The sequence below is a fragment of the Drosophila santomea genome, chromosome 3R (genome assembly GCF_016746245.2).
Source record: "Drosophila santomea strain STO CAGO 1482 chromosome 3R, Prin_Dsan_1.1, whole genome shotgun sequence".
In the NCBI taxonomy this organism is placed as follows: Eukaryota; Metazoa; Arthropoda; class Insecta; order Diptera; family Drosophilidae; genus Drosophila; species Drosophila santomea.
In genome coordinates, this window is record NC_053019.2 from 3,597,431 (window position 1) to 3,612,273 (window position 14,843).

The 14,843-nt window shown below is 44.6% G+C and overlaps 6 protein-coding genes across 7 annotated transcripts; 3 read left to right on the forward strand and 3 right to left on the reverse strand.

The window, feature by feature from the left end:
• The first annotated feature begins 1,905 nt into the window (after positions 1–1,905).
• On the forward strand, positions 1,906–3,067 carry LOC120453500 (low molecular weight phosphotyrosine protein phosphatase 1). Its single transcript, XM_039638246.2, has 4 exons — positions 1,906–2,088; positions 2,154–2,335; positions 2,393–2,566; positions 2,627–3,067. The coding sequence occupies exons 1-4, from the start codon at positions 2,055–2,057 to the stop codon at positions 2,984–2,986; spliced, it is 750 nt and encodes a 249-aa protein (XP_039494180.1). The 5' UTR covers positions 1,906–2,054; the 3' UTR covers positions 2,987–3,067.
• Positions 3,068–3,083: 16 nt separating this feature from the next.
• LOC120453498 (opsin Rh2) lies at positions 3,084–4,868 on the forward strand. 2 transcript variants are annotated; one of them, XM_039638244.2, is made up of 4 exons: positions 3,084–3,323; positions 3,569–4,485; positions 4,575–4,608; positions 4,663–4,868. In XM_039638244.2, the coding sequence occupies exons 1-4, from the start codon at positions 3,225–3,227 to the stop codon at positions 4,756–4,758; spliced, it is 1,146 nt and encodes a 381-aa protein (XP_039494178.1). In that variant the 5' UTR covers positions 3,084–3,224; the 3' UTR covers positions 4,759–4,868. The 2 variants fall into 2 exon arrangements, with proteins under 2 accessions (XP_039494178.1, XP_039494179.1); XM_039638245.2 differs by lacking the exon at positions 4,575–4,608.
• Positions 4,869–5,465: 597 nt separating this feature from the next.
• Positions 5,466–6,036, reverse strand: LOC120453501. The gene has a single exon (XM_039638247.2). The coding sequence runs from the start codon at positions 6,001–6,003 to the stop codon at positions 5,581–5,583; it is 423 nt and encodes a 140-aa protein (XP_039494181.1). The 5' UTR covers positions 6,004–6,036; the 3' UTR covers positions 5,466–5,580.
• Positions 6,037–6,324: 288 nt separating this feature from the next.
• LOC120453502 lies at positions 6,325–6,829 on the reverse strand. Its single transcript, XM_039638249.1, has 2 exons — positions 6,761–6,829; positions 6,325–6,694 (listed from the first exon to the last, which is right to left on the reverse strand). Exons 1-2 carry the CDS (start codon positions 6,803–6,805, stop codon positions 6,365–6,367), a joined length of 375 nt encoding a protein of 124 aa, XP_039494183.1. The 5' UTR covers positions 6,806–6,829; the 3' UTR covers positions 6,325–6,364.
• Positions 6,830–9,002: 2,173 nt separating this feature from the next.
• LOC120451684 lies at positions 9,003–9,774 on the reverse strand. The gene is made up of 2 exons (XM_039635567.2): positions 9,620–9,774; positions 9,003–9,549 (listed from the first exon to the last, which is right to left on the reverse strand). The coding sequence occupies exons 1-2, from the start codon at positions 9,671–9,673 to the stop codon at positions 9,097–9,099; spliced, it is 507 nt and encodes a 168-aa protein (XP_039491501.1). The 5' UTR covers positions 9,674–9,774; the 3' UTR covers positions 9,003–9,096.
• Positions 9,775–10,642: 868 nt separating this feature from the next.
• Positions 10,643–13,469, forward strand: LOC120452059 (endophilin-A). Its single transcript, XM_039636121.2, has 2 exons — positions 10,643–11,083; positions 11,235–13,469. Exon 2 carries the CDS (start codon positions 11,299–11,301, stop codon positions 12,406–12,408), a length of 1,110 nt encoding a protein of 369 aa, XP_039492055.1. The 5' UTR covers positions 10,643–11,083; positions 11,235–11,298; the 3' UTR covers positions 12,409–13,469.
• The last annotated feature ends 1,374 nt before the right edge of the window (positions 13,470–14,843 follow it).

Below are 14,843 nucleotides of genomic sequence, written 5' to 3' on the forward strand. Positions count from 1 at the left end.
GTTGTGTGTTTTATTAGTTTCTTCTGGGGAAGTTGCCACGTATTGCGTTCACCGCCGATTGTTGTGCTGTAAATTGCATTTGTGGTCAACAAAAAGCATTTGCCAGCCAGGTCGGACCTGAGCTTTATTTGTCGTGCATTTTTTATTCCGTATTCAACTTGGCTGCTTCATTTAAAGTGCCATTAGGCGTGGCTCATCCCTTAATTTGGGGGAAACGCCACAGCATTACGGTTGCCATTAGCCAATGCAGCAAAACACATAAGCGGCAGCACTTATGTACATATGTATGAGCAGATAGTCGCACACTTCCGCCTGTGGGTCGGTTGGGTTTTCCTTATTCCGCTCTCTGAGCGATTTTCGTGCTACATTTTTCTGGGATTTTCCCACAATTTGTTTCTTGTTTTTTTAGCTTTGCTCCAAATATTCAACACTTTCGCCCAGGCACCAGCGTTCGGTGCACCGTACAACCACAACCCGACTTCGTTCTGTCCTCTCAGGTTGCTCACTTTGGCTTTACTTTTTTTGTCGGGCCAGTTTCTGTTTTTGTCGGGCCAGCAGCTCGGGAGGTTTGTTTTTAATTAAAACAACAATGCAGTGCCAGAGCCACACTTCCGTCCGGCATCTAACCCGCTGTGCACCACCAAACCACCCAACCACCCAACCACCCAACCTGCATGTGAGCACACATATTATTTCCCACTCACCCGGTTAGTGAGTGACTTGTTGCTGTTTCGCTGGGGTTGTTGCTGTTGCAAGTGCTGCATGTTGCTGTTGTGCTTTACTTTTGCGCTTACAATTTCATTTGGCCCGCTTTTCCTGCCAGCCACCCCGCCCTCGCCCTCATCCTCGTCCTCGCCCTCGCCCTCGCCCCGGCTCCTTTTGGCCAGAGTGGCCTTTGTTTCGGCCTTTGCTTGTGTGTTTTGTGTGAAAAGTGATAAGTGAAATATGCTTTTTCAGCTGCATTTTCAATTTAGTCGTTCAATGCAATTCCAATTGGATATTGCCAATGGCCAAGTTACAAGCCAACTCGTCGCCCCACTCGTCTCCGCAAGGGGTAAGATAAATCGAAATAAAAATAAAGGGTAAACAAAAACGTTGGCATAGTGTTTCGCCCTCTGAAATGTTCAAAATGGATCCGAGCTCAGACAGAAGTCGTTTAATTGAGACTGAATTAAAACGAATTTCAGCTGCATTGTCCGCTGAAGAGCTGAAGTGCCATCGTGACATGAAATCAGTATAAGCTGGATTAGAGCAATCACTACTACACGGGAAAACAGATTCACATAAATCTCGGAAGTAGGGGAGATATATTTCAGAGATGTACAAAGCATCCCATAATTTAAAACTAAATACCTAATATGTGTATTGGATTATGAATTTAGTTATATATAAATGAAAGCATAATAGTAACAATCGTTGTAACATTAAATGCATGGATGATAACATAATACGTTTTAAATCTTTCCAATTCAAAAGGCAAATGCTTTAACTTTGGTGCATGTTTTCTAGCCATTTAACATACAAGTACTTGGGTGGGATGGGCCCTGTCCTCATCCGATTTTCCCCACCTTAGCTGGAAGTTCGCTGAACCTGTTGACTAATTTCGAATGCAACTCGCGACAAGACTCTACGTGGCCACCACCTGACAGCCACGTGACACTATCTTGCCACTCGCCCCTTCTGGCAGAATAATGGGTTTGTGGGCGTGGCACACGAGAACAGGACAAGCATTGTCCTGGCAGAGGACTTTGAAACGTTGGGAAAACTGCAAGTGGTGTAAAAAGTGCATTAGTGGGGATCATTATCTCAGCAAATGGTCATTTACTCCGCCTTGAAGTCGGGTTCATTGGGCTAAACGGAGCAGGCCATTCAGTGTATTAAATGGGTAAGGGAACCAGCACCCAGTAAGCCGTGTCATTTTTTCCGTTCGACATGTGTGTCAGGCAATTCAGCAGTCAAGTACAACATTAGTCTCGAAAAGAAGTTAGGCAAATTAGTGTAAATTATTGTTGAAAGTGCGAGAGTGAAGTCACATAGAAGCAACCAAGAGAAAGATGACTTTCAAGAAATTATTGTTTGTGTGCATGGGTAAGAAATTGCATTCTGTTTTCGATTTATTGGAAACTTGCAAGTGAACTTCCTCATTTTCGAAGGCAACTCGTGCGGCTCTCCGATGGCCGAGGTGATTATGCAGAATCTGATGGTTAAGACGAGTCTCTACTGGGAAGTGGATAGTGCTGGTCTGAGGACGTGGAACACTGGACGCCGACCTAACAAACGCTGCCTTCAAATTCTGCGGGAGCACGGACTGCGATCCGATCACTTTTGTCGTCAGGTGAACTCTTCTTTCGGCTGACCTATGAACTCCATACACATGTGCTTATCCATATAGTTCACTGTGAACGATTTCCTGTACTTCGATTATGTCGTGGCAATGGATGAGGCCGTGTACAAAGAACTACTGCTCTGGGCTGGGGAGAACCGGGCTGACAAACACTGCCAGGTGCTTCTGCTGGGCTCATTTGGCAAGAATGGACTGCCTACCTATATAGACAGTCTTTCCCCTGTGAGTATATTTAGACACTAAACAACCTTACTAAATGTAAAGCATTTGCAATCTAACCAGACCCACAAACTGAAGAACTTTCGATCCGCCTATTACCGAATCAAAGAGTGCTGCAAGCAGCTCATCCTCAGCCAAAAGGTGGACATAGTAAAGTACGAGCTGCCCAGCACCGAGGACGATGATCTCTACTACTCCGGCAAGGAAAAGGCGCCGCCGGAGTCAGCTAAGGCGAACCACGTGCCGGATGCGAACCAAAACAGTTCCATATTTCTGCTACCCGCGGATATCAGATCCTCTGGAGGACTGAGGTCCTCGTCGACCGACCCATCCAATTCGAAGACCTCGATGCCGTCCTGCAGCCAAGGAGTACAGCGAAAACTGTGCCAGAAATGCGGACAGAAGTTTCTGGCTGCCCTTTAGTGTCACTGACTAATATTCAAAGGCGAATCAATTTTGCTCTAAGATTACGTAGCGTATGAAATAAAATGAAATTGACTTTCATCTGGCAGCTGTCCGCCGTCCATTAGCCTTGCCAGCCCTTCTGATGAACGACTAATTGGCTTAGAAACCACCTATAAAGGGCCGGAAACGCGGCCTCTTGGCTCAGATCTAGTTCGATGAGCCATCGTTTAGTCGAAGGGGTTGCGGGTAGCAGAGCATGGAGCGCAGTCATTTGCCGGAGACGCCATCCGACCTGGCCCTTTCTGGGCCCAGGTTCCAGGCCCAGTCGAGCGGCAATGGTTCCGTGCTGGACAATGTGAGTGATTTCAATTTATCATGGGACATGGGGAAACTAAGCTTAATGCAGCAGATTGTAGTACTAGCTAAAGAAAAATATGAATAATATCTTCATTTTTGGATCACTCTCCATAAATTGGTTTCTATTCCCTCTATAATTTGATTCATATTCAATTAATGTGCTAGTCCTTGAACGAAAGTGGGTGAATACAAAACATTCCTTTGGGCTGGCACTTCAACTTATCACCTCCTCGAAATTCGCAGGTGCTGCCCGACATGGCGCACCTGGTGAACCCCTACTGGAGCCGCTTCGCGCCCATGGACCCCATGATGAGTAAGATCCTCGGAGTGTTCACCCTGGCCATCCTGATCGTCTCGTGCTGCGGCAACGGAGTGGTGGTCTACATTTTCGGAGGAACAAAGTCGCTGCGCACGCCGGCAAACTTGCTCGTTCTCAACCTGGCCTTTTCCGACTTCTGTATGATGGCCTCCCAGTCGCCGGTGATGATTATCAACTTCTACTACGAGACTTGGGTGCTGGGGCCGCTGTGGTGCGACATCTATGCAGGATGTGGATCGCTCTTTGGCTGTGTGTCCATCTGGTCCATGTGCATGATTGCCTTCGATCGGTACAATGTGATCGTGAAGGGAATCAATGGCACACCCATGACCATCAAGACGTCCATAATGAAGATACTTTTTATCTGGACGATGGCTGTCTTCTGGACTGTTATGCCTTTGGTTGGATGGAGCGCCTACGTGCCTGAGGGCAATCTGACAGCCTGCAGCATCGACTACATGACGCGTCTGTGGAACCCCCGGTCATATCTAATTACATATTCCCTCTTCGTGTACTACACTCCCCTGTTCCTCATCTGCTACTCCTACTGGTTCATCATAGCCGCCGTCGCGGCTCATGAAAAAGCGATGCGGGAACAGGCCAAGAAAATGAATGTGAAATCTCTGCGCAGCTCCGAGGATTGCGACAAAAGCGCCGAGGGAAAGCTGGCCAAGGTGGCTCTGACTACAATCTCCCTCTGGTTTATGGCGTGGACACCTTACCTAGTCATCTGCTATTTCGGACTCTTCAAGATCGAGGGTTTGACCCCACTGACGACCATTTGGGGGGCGACTTTCGCCAAGACGAGTGCCGTCTACAATCCGATTGTGTATGGCATTAGGTAAGTAACAAATAACACTAAAAATAAAAAAAAGATCAGTAAAAGTATATCATTAATATGTATTTTTTTAAAATACATATTATCTATAGTCATCCCAAATACCGCATAGTTCTCAAGGAAAAGGTAGGACTTCTTGGCCATTTTAATGTTCTCGACTAACCCTTCTTCGCCCGTTAGTGCCCTATGTGTGTGTTTGGCAATACGGATGAACCAAAGCCGGATGCACCCGCTTCCGATACGGAAACCACATCTGAGGCGGATTCAAAGGCTTAAGCAGTAAAAAAGCAACGCAATTGCCTGCGAAGGGCACAGAAATGTAAAAAAGTAATGCACTATCATAACGTGATACAAAAATGTAAAAAAAATTTAATAAGCCCTACGGATTAAAGTTAGTTTGCAAATTGTTTTAAAACTGTCTTATTTGTAATACTATTAAATACAAAAAGGTAGGTATTTCAAAAGACTAAGTGGAGGTTATTGGTTTCTGGGATACGCCAAACTATTCATTATGCAAATTTCGTATACATATAGCCATACCTATCATTTTAAAATCGAAAAGACTTAAACAGCGACACGCGAACGCAATTAAATCAGAGCAAATGATTGAACTTGTGACTGGAAATATGCAAGCATTTTGCTACTCGCTCATTGCATTCTCATTAGTCCCCCTGACCTAAAACTCTCGTAAGGAGGGCCCTCCAGCGTGGCAAAATCCACAATGCCAGTCGCAGGGTTCAACTCTCTGGCGTCTCTGGCGTCTGGGGCAGATTCATCTTCATTGACACACATTTCTACGCAGCTAATGTCGCTATTTGCTTTGTGAGGGTTTTGTCTCGCCTCTAATGATTATAATTACGAAACAGCCACCTCCCAGACCTCCTCCCCACACCACGCATTGCCTAATGAGCACTAGAATGCCAGCCAAGCTCCACAGCCACCGAAATCACACCCACCCACCAGAATGAGATGAAAAGCTGCACTGACGGGTCTCGAGTTGACTGTCTAATTAAAGTACATCAGAGAGCACAGGGCGCAAAGAAAGCAGACTTGATGCCTGCCAGCGATCCTGGCCAGTCTATCATCACCAGGGTATCATCAGTGCCAGATGTTAAGTCTGCTTGCTCCGCTGGACTGTCGCTCAGTGGTAATTTGAAGGAGGGACCTTAGCCTGTCTATGTGCAGCTGGATGACATGCTGGATGCAGTCGTTGAACTGCTGAAGGTGCTCACCACCGTAATATCTCCGGATGCATTTGCTCGTTTCAGTGTACGCACTGTCCAATATTTCACGGGCTGCCACTTTCTTCTGGTTCTCCAGCTTGCGGACATAGAAGTCGTCGATCTGCGTATCCACGTATTTGGCAGCCTTCGCGGCCTTCTGGATTCGATGCCGGTCGGTGTAGTTCATCTTGGAGGCCACCACTTTGGCCATTTGATCCCATCGCGGATGTGCTGCTATCCATATGGTAAACAAAAGTGTAAGCAAAATAATACCAAAACTGGTTGACAGCCAACCCATTGTATACTTAGTGTTCGAACTAAAAATGTGTAATTCTATGTAGAAGGCAATTCAATAAATCACTGTCATTGCCAGCTCCTTTCTAGGCATCTCGTGACTAAAACCCAATATGCCTCAAATAACTAGCAGGACTTCAAAATAACAAAACCAATTTACCAACTCTATTGTCTTTTTAATATTCTGAAAAGTTTCAAAATCTGTATAACTTAATTCATAATAAAACCGTCCTTTTGAGAAACTAATTAACATTCAAACATTTTAAGATCGTAGGCATTTCTTTAGCAACACTTTAGTGAGATTCTAAAATATTCCTCTTTGCTGTTAAATTTTGTAAGATGATTTATTTGTATGTTACTTTTAATCAGCAGAAGAAGCCAATTCGAGAGGCTCCTGAGGTGGCTCCATAGATGGGCCAGTGTTCCGCGGCCAAGCGATCCAAAGCAGTATAAAAGCCAGCAAACACGGCCTTGACACAAGTCTTGTGAAGATCGACATTTTGGGTGGATTTGAGCTCAGCCTCGCAATGGGATAAAGCCAGTTTCAAAGTGTCCAGTTGGTCCTTGGCATCGTTCTGGGCCTCAGCAACATTGGGTAGCTTTCCTTGGGCTACAACCTGAGCGATTTTGAACTGTTCATTGGCCCAATCAATCGACTGTTGCACGGCCACATTTTGGCCAACCGATTGTCCGGTCTATTGGGATCAAATATACAACAACTTATTATTTATAAAGTCTTTTTGAGTTTTATTTTCCATTACCAAAACAACCAAGACGCAGAAAGTTATTAACACTGCACCCGACATTTTCTGGAAACTTTCAATGACCGACTGAAGCACAATTCAAAAAAATCTAAAAACATCCACACTTATCTTCTGTTTGCGCTTTGATAGAGTTTACAGCCTCCTCTATCTCTCCATCTATCTGAGTGCGATACGATACGATAGCCTCAACCCCATTATGTTTTATGTTGGTCCATAACCGTGTATTTGCCGGATTAATTAGATAACTTTATCAGCGGAAATGGCACTCGGCGATCAAATAACAGTAGCCAGTGCTAATAGCAAACTGCGGATAAACACCATCCAGCTCGTGGGTGATTCACTATTCGATTGGAACTTTGGTCGACAACGGATTTAGTTCCGCACTAATTTTTGCGACCCACAGTATCGTCAAATAACAAACGAACTAACGAACTTTGACACGGGCCAAAGCCGCAGAACTGTTGTTGCCTACTTTCGGGGGCACACAACTTTTGCATCAAAACAAAAGCCGCAAACCGAAAACAAATTTCCATACATGCACTTTGCGAAGGGAGCGAGTGTGTCGCATTTTGCTTTTATTTTTCATTTTTCCTCCAACCAATTTCGGATTTATATGTACTCTTAGTTGGGCAGTTGCGGCTGGATTTCATTCTGTGCTCGGAATTACCATTTTTTGCTGCCGCCTGAATTTCAAATGCCGCAACTTTTGCATTACCAAAACAGAGCTTAAGGCGGTTCATTCGTTTGAGGTTTCGTTTCGGAGGGTTACTCGATGAGTTCGCGGCTAACACTACACCAAAGTTGGCCAAGTTTCCTCCGCGTTGGGTCGAAGGTCGATTCCGAAATACTCCCATTAATTGGCCCAAAACTTTTCACTCCCCATCTTGTGAAGCGGCCGGTTTTGTGTACGTTGGAAATTTACATTTAATTACATATTTCAATCTGAATTCAAACTCTCCCACTCAGGCTTTGTTCGATGCTTAGCCCACTTGCAACATCCAACATCCAACATCCAACAACCAATGGCCATTTGGACATTTGGTTATTTGTGGCCGGCCTTAGGCTCGTTAAGCCAAGCCATTTAATAACCACAGGTCCCAAGCCCGGAATTCGAATTCAAATGCAAATCCAAAAGCCATATCAAATCGAATCGATTCACAGCGAAGCCGATGCAGTCGAAAGGGCAGGACGGCCGGCAATTTGAGTGAGGACATTGGATAATTGGAGCTGCACTGGCACTGCACATAAATCAACATTGCCGCCGCAACTGAACGCCACTCAAGCGAGCTGACTCCCGACCCTCAACTTAAAGGGCTCCAATTGAGAAGCAAATCATGCACTGGAAACAATTGGCAGCGCCAATTGATATATGCATAAAAGGACTGTCATAACCCTTCGAAAAGGAGTGGGTCGGGGGTAGGGGAGGCCAGGGAAACAAAGCCCGCAGCTAAAGCAAAGGAACTCAGTGCAAATATTTGGCCAAAATGCGTCAAGTTCCAGCGATGGCCAAAACGGCTCAAGGGTGCGTCGAAGTGATGACGCCTTAGCCAATATATATGGGTGAAATTAAATCAGTTAAAAGTATTTTTGAATAATATATCATAATTTTAGCTTTATTTGTAAGATTATTATTATTATATTTTAATGTTTGTTCAAATGTTATTGCTATTTTAAAATATACATTTATATTATTTATAATAAATAATTTATAATAAAGTTCACTTACTTAATGCGTCCTTTACATACAAGATAAAAATCATTTTAACACTAGCCTATGACATTAATTCATTTACTTGTTGTTTCATTGTTTTAAATTATTTTTAATCATTCATTTTTATTAATACTTGCAGAATAAGCAGAACGTACTATATGTTTTTTTAAATAACCTAATAAAAAAGGAACAAATTTTTTATCGTTATTTAAGTTTTAACTAGTGTATAACAAATTATTATGGCTGGTTTCCCTAGGATGGCTGCACTCTTCTTCCAAAGCATAAGCATCCTTTTAGTCGAGGTCGATGCGACGGAACTAGGATTTTCGTGGTGGTGACGTGAGCAGCCAAGTATTTGCGCCCCGAGAAGCGTCAGGAAGGCAACGCCAAAATTTGTAATTCCCGATGGGAAATTTAATAAAGCAGCGGAATGCAAAGCTCGGCCGGCCACATCAAAGCATGTCCTAGGTCAGGAGTCCCCTGGCACCACCGCTGCATCCCCAAAAACCAGCATAAGAAATTCCGGCATTAAGCTTATTTAAATTTTATTGCATCTATTTTGGTCGATTGCTAAGCTAGGAAGTACTGGACACTAGGGCAGCGAGAGGACAGGACTAGGATCCTAGGCAGGAGCTGCTCCTGCGGGACTGGCGGGGGCGGCCAAGCGTGCCTGCCACTCGTCATCGATAGCCTTCAGCTGGTTCTTGGCAGTGGTCAACAAAGGCTTGACGCAGCGGATCTGCAGCCAGGGCAAAGTGGCGTTGTTGCAACCATCGATCGACTCCTGCGAGGTGGCCACCACATCCTGGACGCGCTCCGCCAGGTCGGTGGGGAAATCGGGCTGGGCAAGAAGGCGCTCGGCTTCACGTTGCAGGACTATCGACTGGAAGAAGGAGGAAATCGAGGCGCCTCCAAAGGGGGCAGATGGAGCCACGGGAGCGGCTACTCCGGCAGCTGCTCCAGTGCCCGCTCCGCCGAAAATTCCATTTAGGAAGGGATTAAAGGCAGCCGCATACGGATTGGCAGCGGCAAAGGGATTTCCGGCAAGGGGATTACCAGCAGGAGCTCCAGGGCCCTTTCGAGTAAATTATGATAATTCGGTTACATAATAATCCACTTAATAGAGGGTGGCCATAACTCCTCACCTGTGCGCTGATGCAGGCAATGCTGGCAGCCAGTAGAACAATTGCGAATTTCATTTCTTTTTTTTATCTGAGTTCAGTTGGTTCTCAGTCGTTGGGTTTCGTCGAGACTAATTGCCAAAAGCAGTGCGGTTCGCGGCTTTTATACGCCATTAAAAACACGGCGAGACGATCTTATCTCTGATATCTTAACTATTTCTACTGCGATTGAACTGATTTACATGTTCATTGTTTGTTCGGGGGTGTTAAGTACCTCTTGGGGGTTATCTGTTGAGATAAAGCCGCTAAAAGCTATAAAAAGGAATGTGGGAAATTTGCTACTTCATGCCGTGGACGTCACTGGTTTTTACAATTCAAATAGGGTTTATCTAGATCTATTTGGCACCTTCTGGAAATATAAATTTGATTGCTATGCTACTGGTTATTTTGCACAAAGTGGCAATCAGTCAAGAAGATATTTTCATTTCATTTCTGAGTCATTCCCTTTTTATCTTACAGTAACATTCATTTATAATTGTAACTGTGCAGCTTTACTTTTGTTGAGTCACTTTTTTATCACTAATGAATAGTTAAATGTTTGTATTTTGAGCGCCAAATAGTTGTAGCTGTAATATTAACAGAACGCACAATGACAGAAGTTGTGACTCAACATATCGATATTGACATCGTAAATGCTGCTAATCAGCTGTTAACATGTTAACATAGCGGTACAAATTCAAATTTAAAATACGTTAACCATATACGTACGAAGTACTTAGTATTATAAATGTAAATAGTGAAAACCCTTGCACAAATCTTATAAGTTATATGATTTATAGGTTTCTGCCTTATTAATAAAAAAAAGCATGTAATACTTTTATCATATATTTATTACTTGTAAAAATTAAATAAAAAAAAATAAATGTTAAGGCCATAATGTAGCCTTAACATAACCCTAGAGATGGGCGTATCCAGTGTATGTCTGTTTTTGCATTGGAAAGAGTGTGGTATTTTACCCGAAATCGGCCACACTAAGAGCTTCTGTCAGAGCTATCGATAGTCCCGCAGCTCTAGTGGCTTAGTGCCGTTGAAAATTGTTGTACACAGTCAAGATATTGATTTTTGCGAGCCGAGAGGAAAACGCGACCCCAGAACCCCCGCCCCCTGCCCGTGACGAGTAGTAGTAGTAACGACTCACGGTCCTTCAAACATTACGCAGCCCAAGGTTCTGGAAAAAATCGAAGATTACGAGCAGAGCAACAAAAAAGGGGCAGAACGTGCAGAGCAAGCGAAGCGAGTGAAAGTGCCCGCAGTTCCGCAGTCAGCAAAAGTAGAACTCAAACTCGAACTCCACATCGGGCTACAGTTCTTTAAGCCAATCCGAGTTTCCTGACTCGCAGCCTCCCCTGAGCAGTTGAGGAAAATAGGAAAAGAACCCCCGAAGGGAGAACCCCCCGCGGAGAAGGAACGGAGAAAAGTGCAGTCCGCGTAAGTCTTCCAAACGTAAACGTTTTAAAAATAGACACTCTCAGCCAGTCAGCCAGCAATCCATTGAACCCATTGATGAAATGGTTGATTAGATGATATTGACATTGAATTTGAAATCGAGTCTCGACTAACCCAACCAACCCGTTCACAGCAACTGCGTCGAGTGCCCCAGACCCAATTTAACCAGAGGAAAAGCAAAAGAGACAGCAGCAGCCATGGCTTTCGCCGGACTCAAAAAGCAGATCAACAAGGCCAACCAGTACATGACGGAGAAGATGGGAGGTGCCGAGGGCACCAAACTGGACATGGACTTCATGGAGATGGAGCGCAAGACGGACGTCACCGTGGAGCTGGTGGAGGAGCTGCAGCTGAAGACGAAGGAGTTCCTGCAGCCGAATCCCACGGCACGAGCCAAAATGGCAGCGGTCAAGGGCATCTCGAAGCTGTCCGGGCAGGCCAAGTCCAATACGTATCCGCAACCGGAGGGCCTGCTCGCGGAATGCATGCTGACTTATGGGAAGAAGCTCGGCGAGGACAACAGCGTGTTCGCGCAGGCGCTCGTCGAATTCGGCGAAGCGCTGAAACAGATGGCCGACGTCAAGTATTCGCTGGACGACAACATCAAGCAGAACTTTTTGGAGCCACTGCATCATATGCAGACCAAAGACCTCAAGGAGGTAATGCATCATCGCAAGAAGCTGCAGGGCCGGCGGCTTGACTTCGACTGCAAGCGTCGCCGGCAGGCCAAGGACGATGAGATTCGTGGTGCCGAGGACAAGTTCGGTGAATCGCTTCAGCTGGCCCAGGTGGGCATGTTCAATCTGCTCGAGAACGATACGGAGCACGTCTCCCAGCTGGTCACCTTTGCCGAGGCACTATACGATTTTCATTCGCAGTGCGCGGATGTCCTTCGAGGCCTGCAGGAGACACTGCAGGAGAAGCGCTCCGAGGCGGAGAGCCGGCCACGCAACGAGTTCGTGCCCAAGACGCTGCTCGATCTGAACTTGGACGGCGGTGGCGGCGGCCTCAACGAAGATGGCACGCCGTCTCACATTAGTTCGAGCGCCTCGCCGTTGCCCTCGCCGATGCGCTCGCCCGCCAAGTCGATGGCCGTAACGCCGCAGCGCCAGCAGCAGCCCTGCTGCCAGGCCCTCTACGACTTCGAACCGGAGAATCCCGGCGAACTGGCGTTCAAGGAGAACGACATCATCACCCTGTTGAATCGCGTGGACGACAACTGGTTCGAGGGCGCGGTGAATGGCCGCACTGGCTACTTCCCGCAGTCCTACGTTCAGGTGCAGGTGCCCCTGCCCAATGGCAACTAGGCTGTTCCTGTATTCCTCATATTGATCCTGATCCCGCACTCCCATCCCTTAATCTATCCCATCCTATCAAACTGGCTGAAGACGTACGTAGATCGCTGATTGGAGAACAATAACCTTAATGTTGGTTTCGCCACAAGAGGCGCGAAATTGGGCAGCCGAGCCGATGCAGAAGCAGCAGCGGCAGCAGAAGCACATAAATGCAAATATATATATAGTTGAATTAGATGAGCGGGTTACTACGATTACAGATATTACGATACGGCTTAGCTAGCACACAGCAGGCTAAATTCATGGTGGCCATAGAGCAAGCTAACTAAATTTTATGTGCAAAATTATACCAGTTGGCAACACAATAATTAACAAATTAACTACGAGTTAAATTAATGTACGTATTAACTAACTAAATTTACAAGATGTTACGCGCGCAATGCCACTTCCTTGCGTTTTTACTTTTGATTCTCAAGCGTCAGCGTTGTTGTTCGTTGCAAGTGCGAACTTTTAGTGCTACTTCACACAATAGATCACGTATTAGAACAGTTGGCCGGCGGCATAAGCAAACAAAACACTCTAGCTAATTAACTAAATTACCCGTAATCTTTATCACCCACGGATGCGCGTATTTTTTGTCTTTCCACCTGAGTTTGTCTTACCTCCAAGTCTTCGACTTTTATCCGGTCTCATCGTTGTAATTTAAACCTACCTATGCCAATGCGCTATCTATGCAAAGTCCCTTTATAGGCTAACGCCACGTATCCACATCATACGCCCACATATATTTATTATATACCCGAAATACCTATACCTACTCTACCTACGTATATTTGTGCAAAAACAATACTCCCCACACTCTATTCTAAAAGGCATACGGAAAACCGTTCTTGATGTTCGTTGTTCAATGTAAAGAATAATTCAATATTTCAAGGATGAAACAAGCGAAATTTGTATCCTACTTTTTGCTCCTTTTTATGTGTGTTGTTTTTTTGTTAATTATATACATAACAACTATATATATATATATTAAATGAAATCAAATATATGTATAAATATATTTATTAAGCGTATTATCTACATGTATATTTATTATTATGTATTTATTATAAATTATACTGAGCAGCAACGTAAACAATATAAAGAATATTTAAACGATGATAGCAGATAAACAGTACTAGCGGCAAGTAAATGTAACAGAATCCTCCTAAACAATACCAACAAGCATAATACTAGTTAAACGATTTCCAAAAAAATGTTGATAATAATAACTTTAAACGTAAGCAAAATCCAGTCAAGTCAATCGAAGCATAGCAACACTTACAAACCTACTAACGCGTTTACCAACCGCACTTCTAGATCAAATATTTATATACTTAACGAGAAATCCAAAACAAAATCATACATTTTCGACGGCAAACCGATAAAATGATTAAAATAGTCTCATGTTGGAAAACAGCAACGGAAACAGCTATGCACGATATACGAATGTATATACGTTTAGGAAAGATATACAAAAGATATATTTACGTATATGCAACTTGTGTTGATAATAAATTTGTTAAATGCCAAAAAAAACCATTTAACAGAATTATATTTGAGTGCGAAGATGAAACATTTGCCTCGTGGACGGACAGACTGTCAGTGCGAACATTTCCAGAGGACCCCATCTGGGGATCCTCAGCATCGCCTGGAGACTATCTTTCCATGCACACACACTTGCCCCACTGGACGGGCCGAACTTCAAACAATAATTATTGTAATTTTGCATTTGTGTGGGCGGTAACTTGAATAATATACATTATAAACCATATACATATAATAATAATTACGCTAAAACTGAAGACCCTAATTTATGCAAACCAAAATTAATAAAATTTAATTTTTAATGTGTCTTTCGTTCAAAGTCATAACTGAGAAAACACAAGCAACCGTCCTTTACTCTTCGATATTTGCCAGCTGACCTTAAAACGTGCTGTCTGTTGTGTAACACTGACTCGGATGCTGCTCTACTGTTGCTGGGCACGGGTGGGGTATGATGGGTGATCCGGAGGCGCCACCAATAAACTACAACAGAAGCATGGAAATCTTCGATTTTCCACACAGACACACGAGCGGAAAGCAGAAAGCGGGAGCCACTCCCAAGGCCCCTCCCCCACTGGCCCAGTGGGCATGACATTGAAACGTGACGCAGCATCCACCCCCTGGAGCCCATCCCCCAGCCCAAAGTGGCTGAGGTCATGCTGCCAGGACACGAGTGCTTGCCAGTCTGGGCTGATGAAACCAGTACAGCCGGTGGGGAATTCAATCTTCTTCTTTGGCATTTCTGATTGCCGTTTCTAGGCATTGGGAAGGTGGAAATTAAGGCAATATTTTGCCGTGTTTTGCTTGTTTATGAAAAACATTTCAAGTTTTCCTTTAATGTAAACTTTAAAATGTGTTCAAAG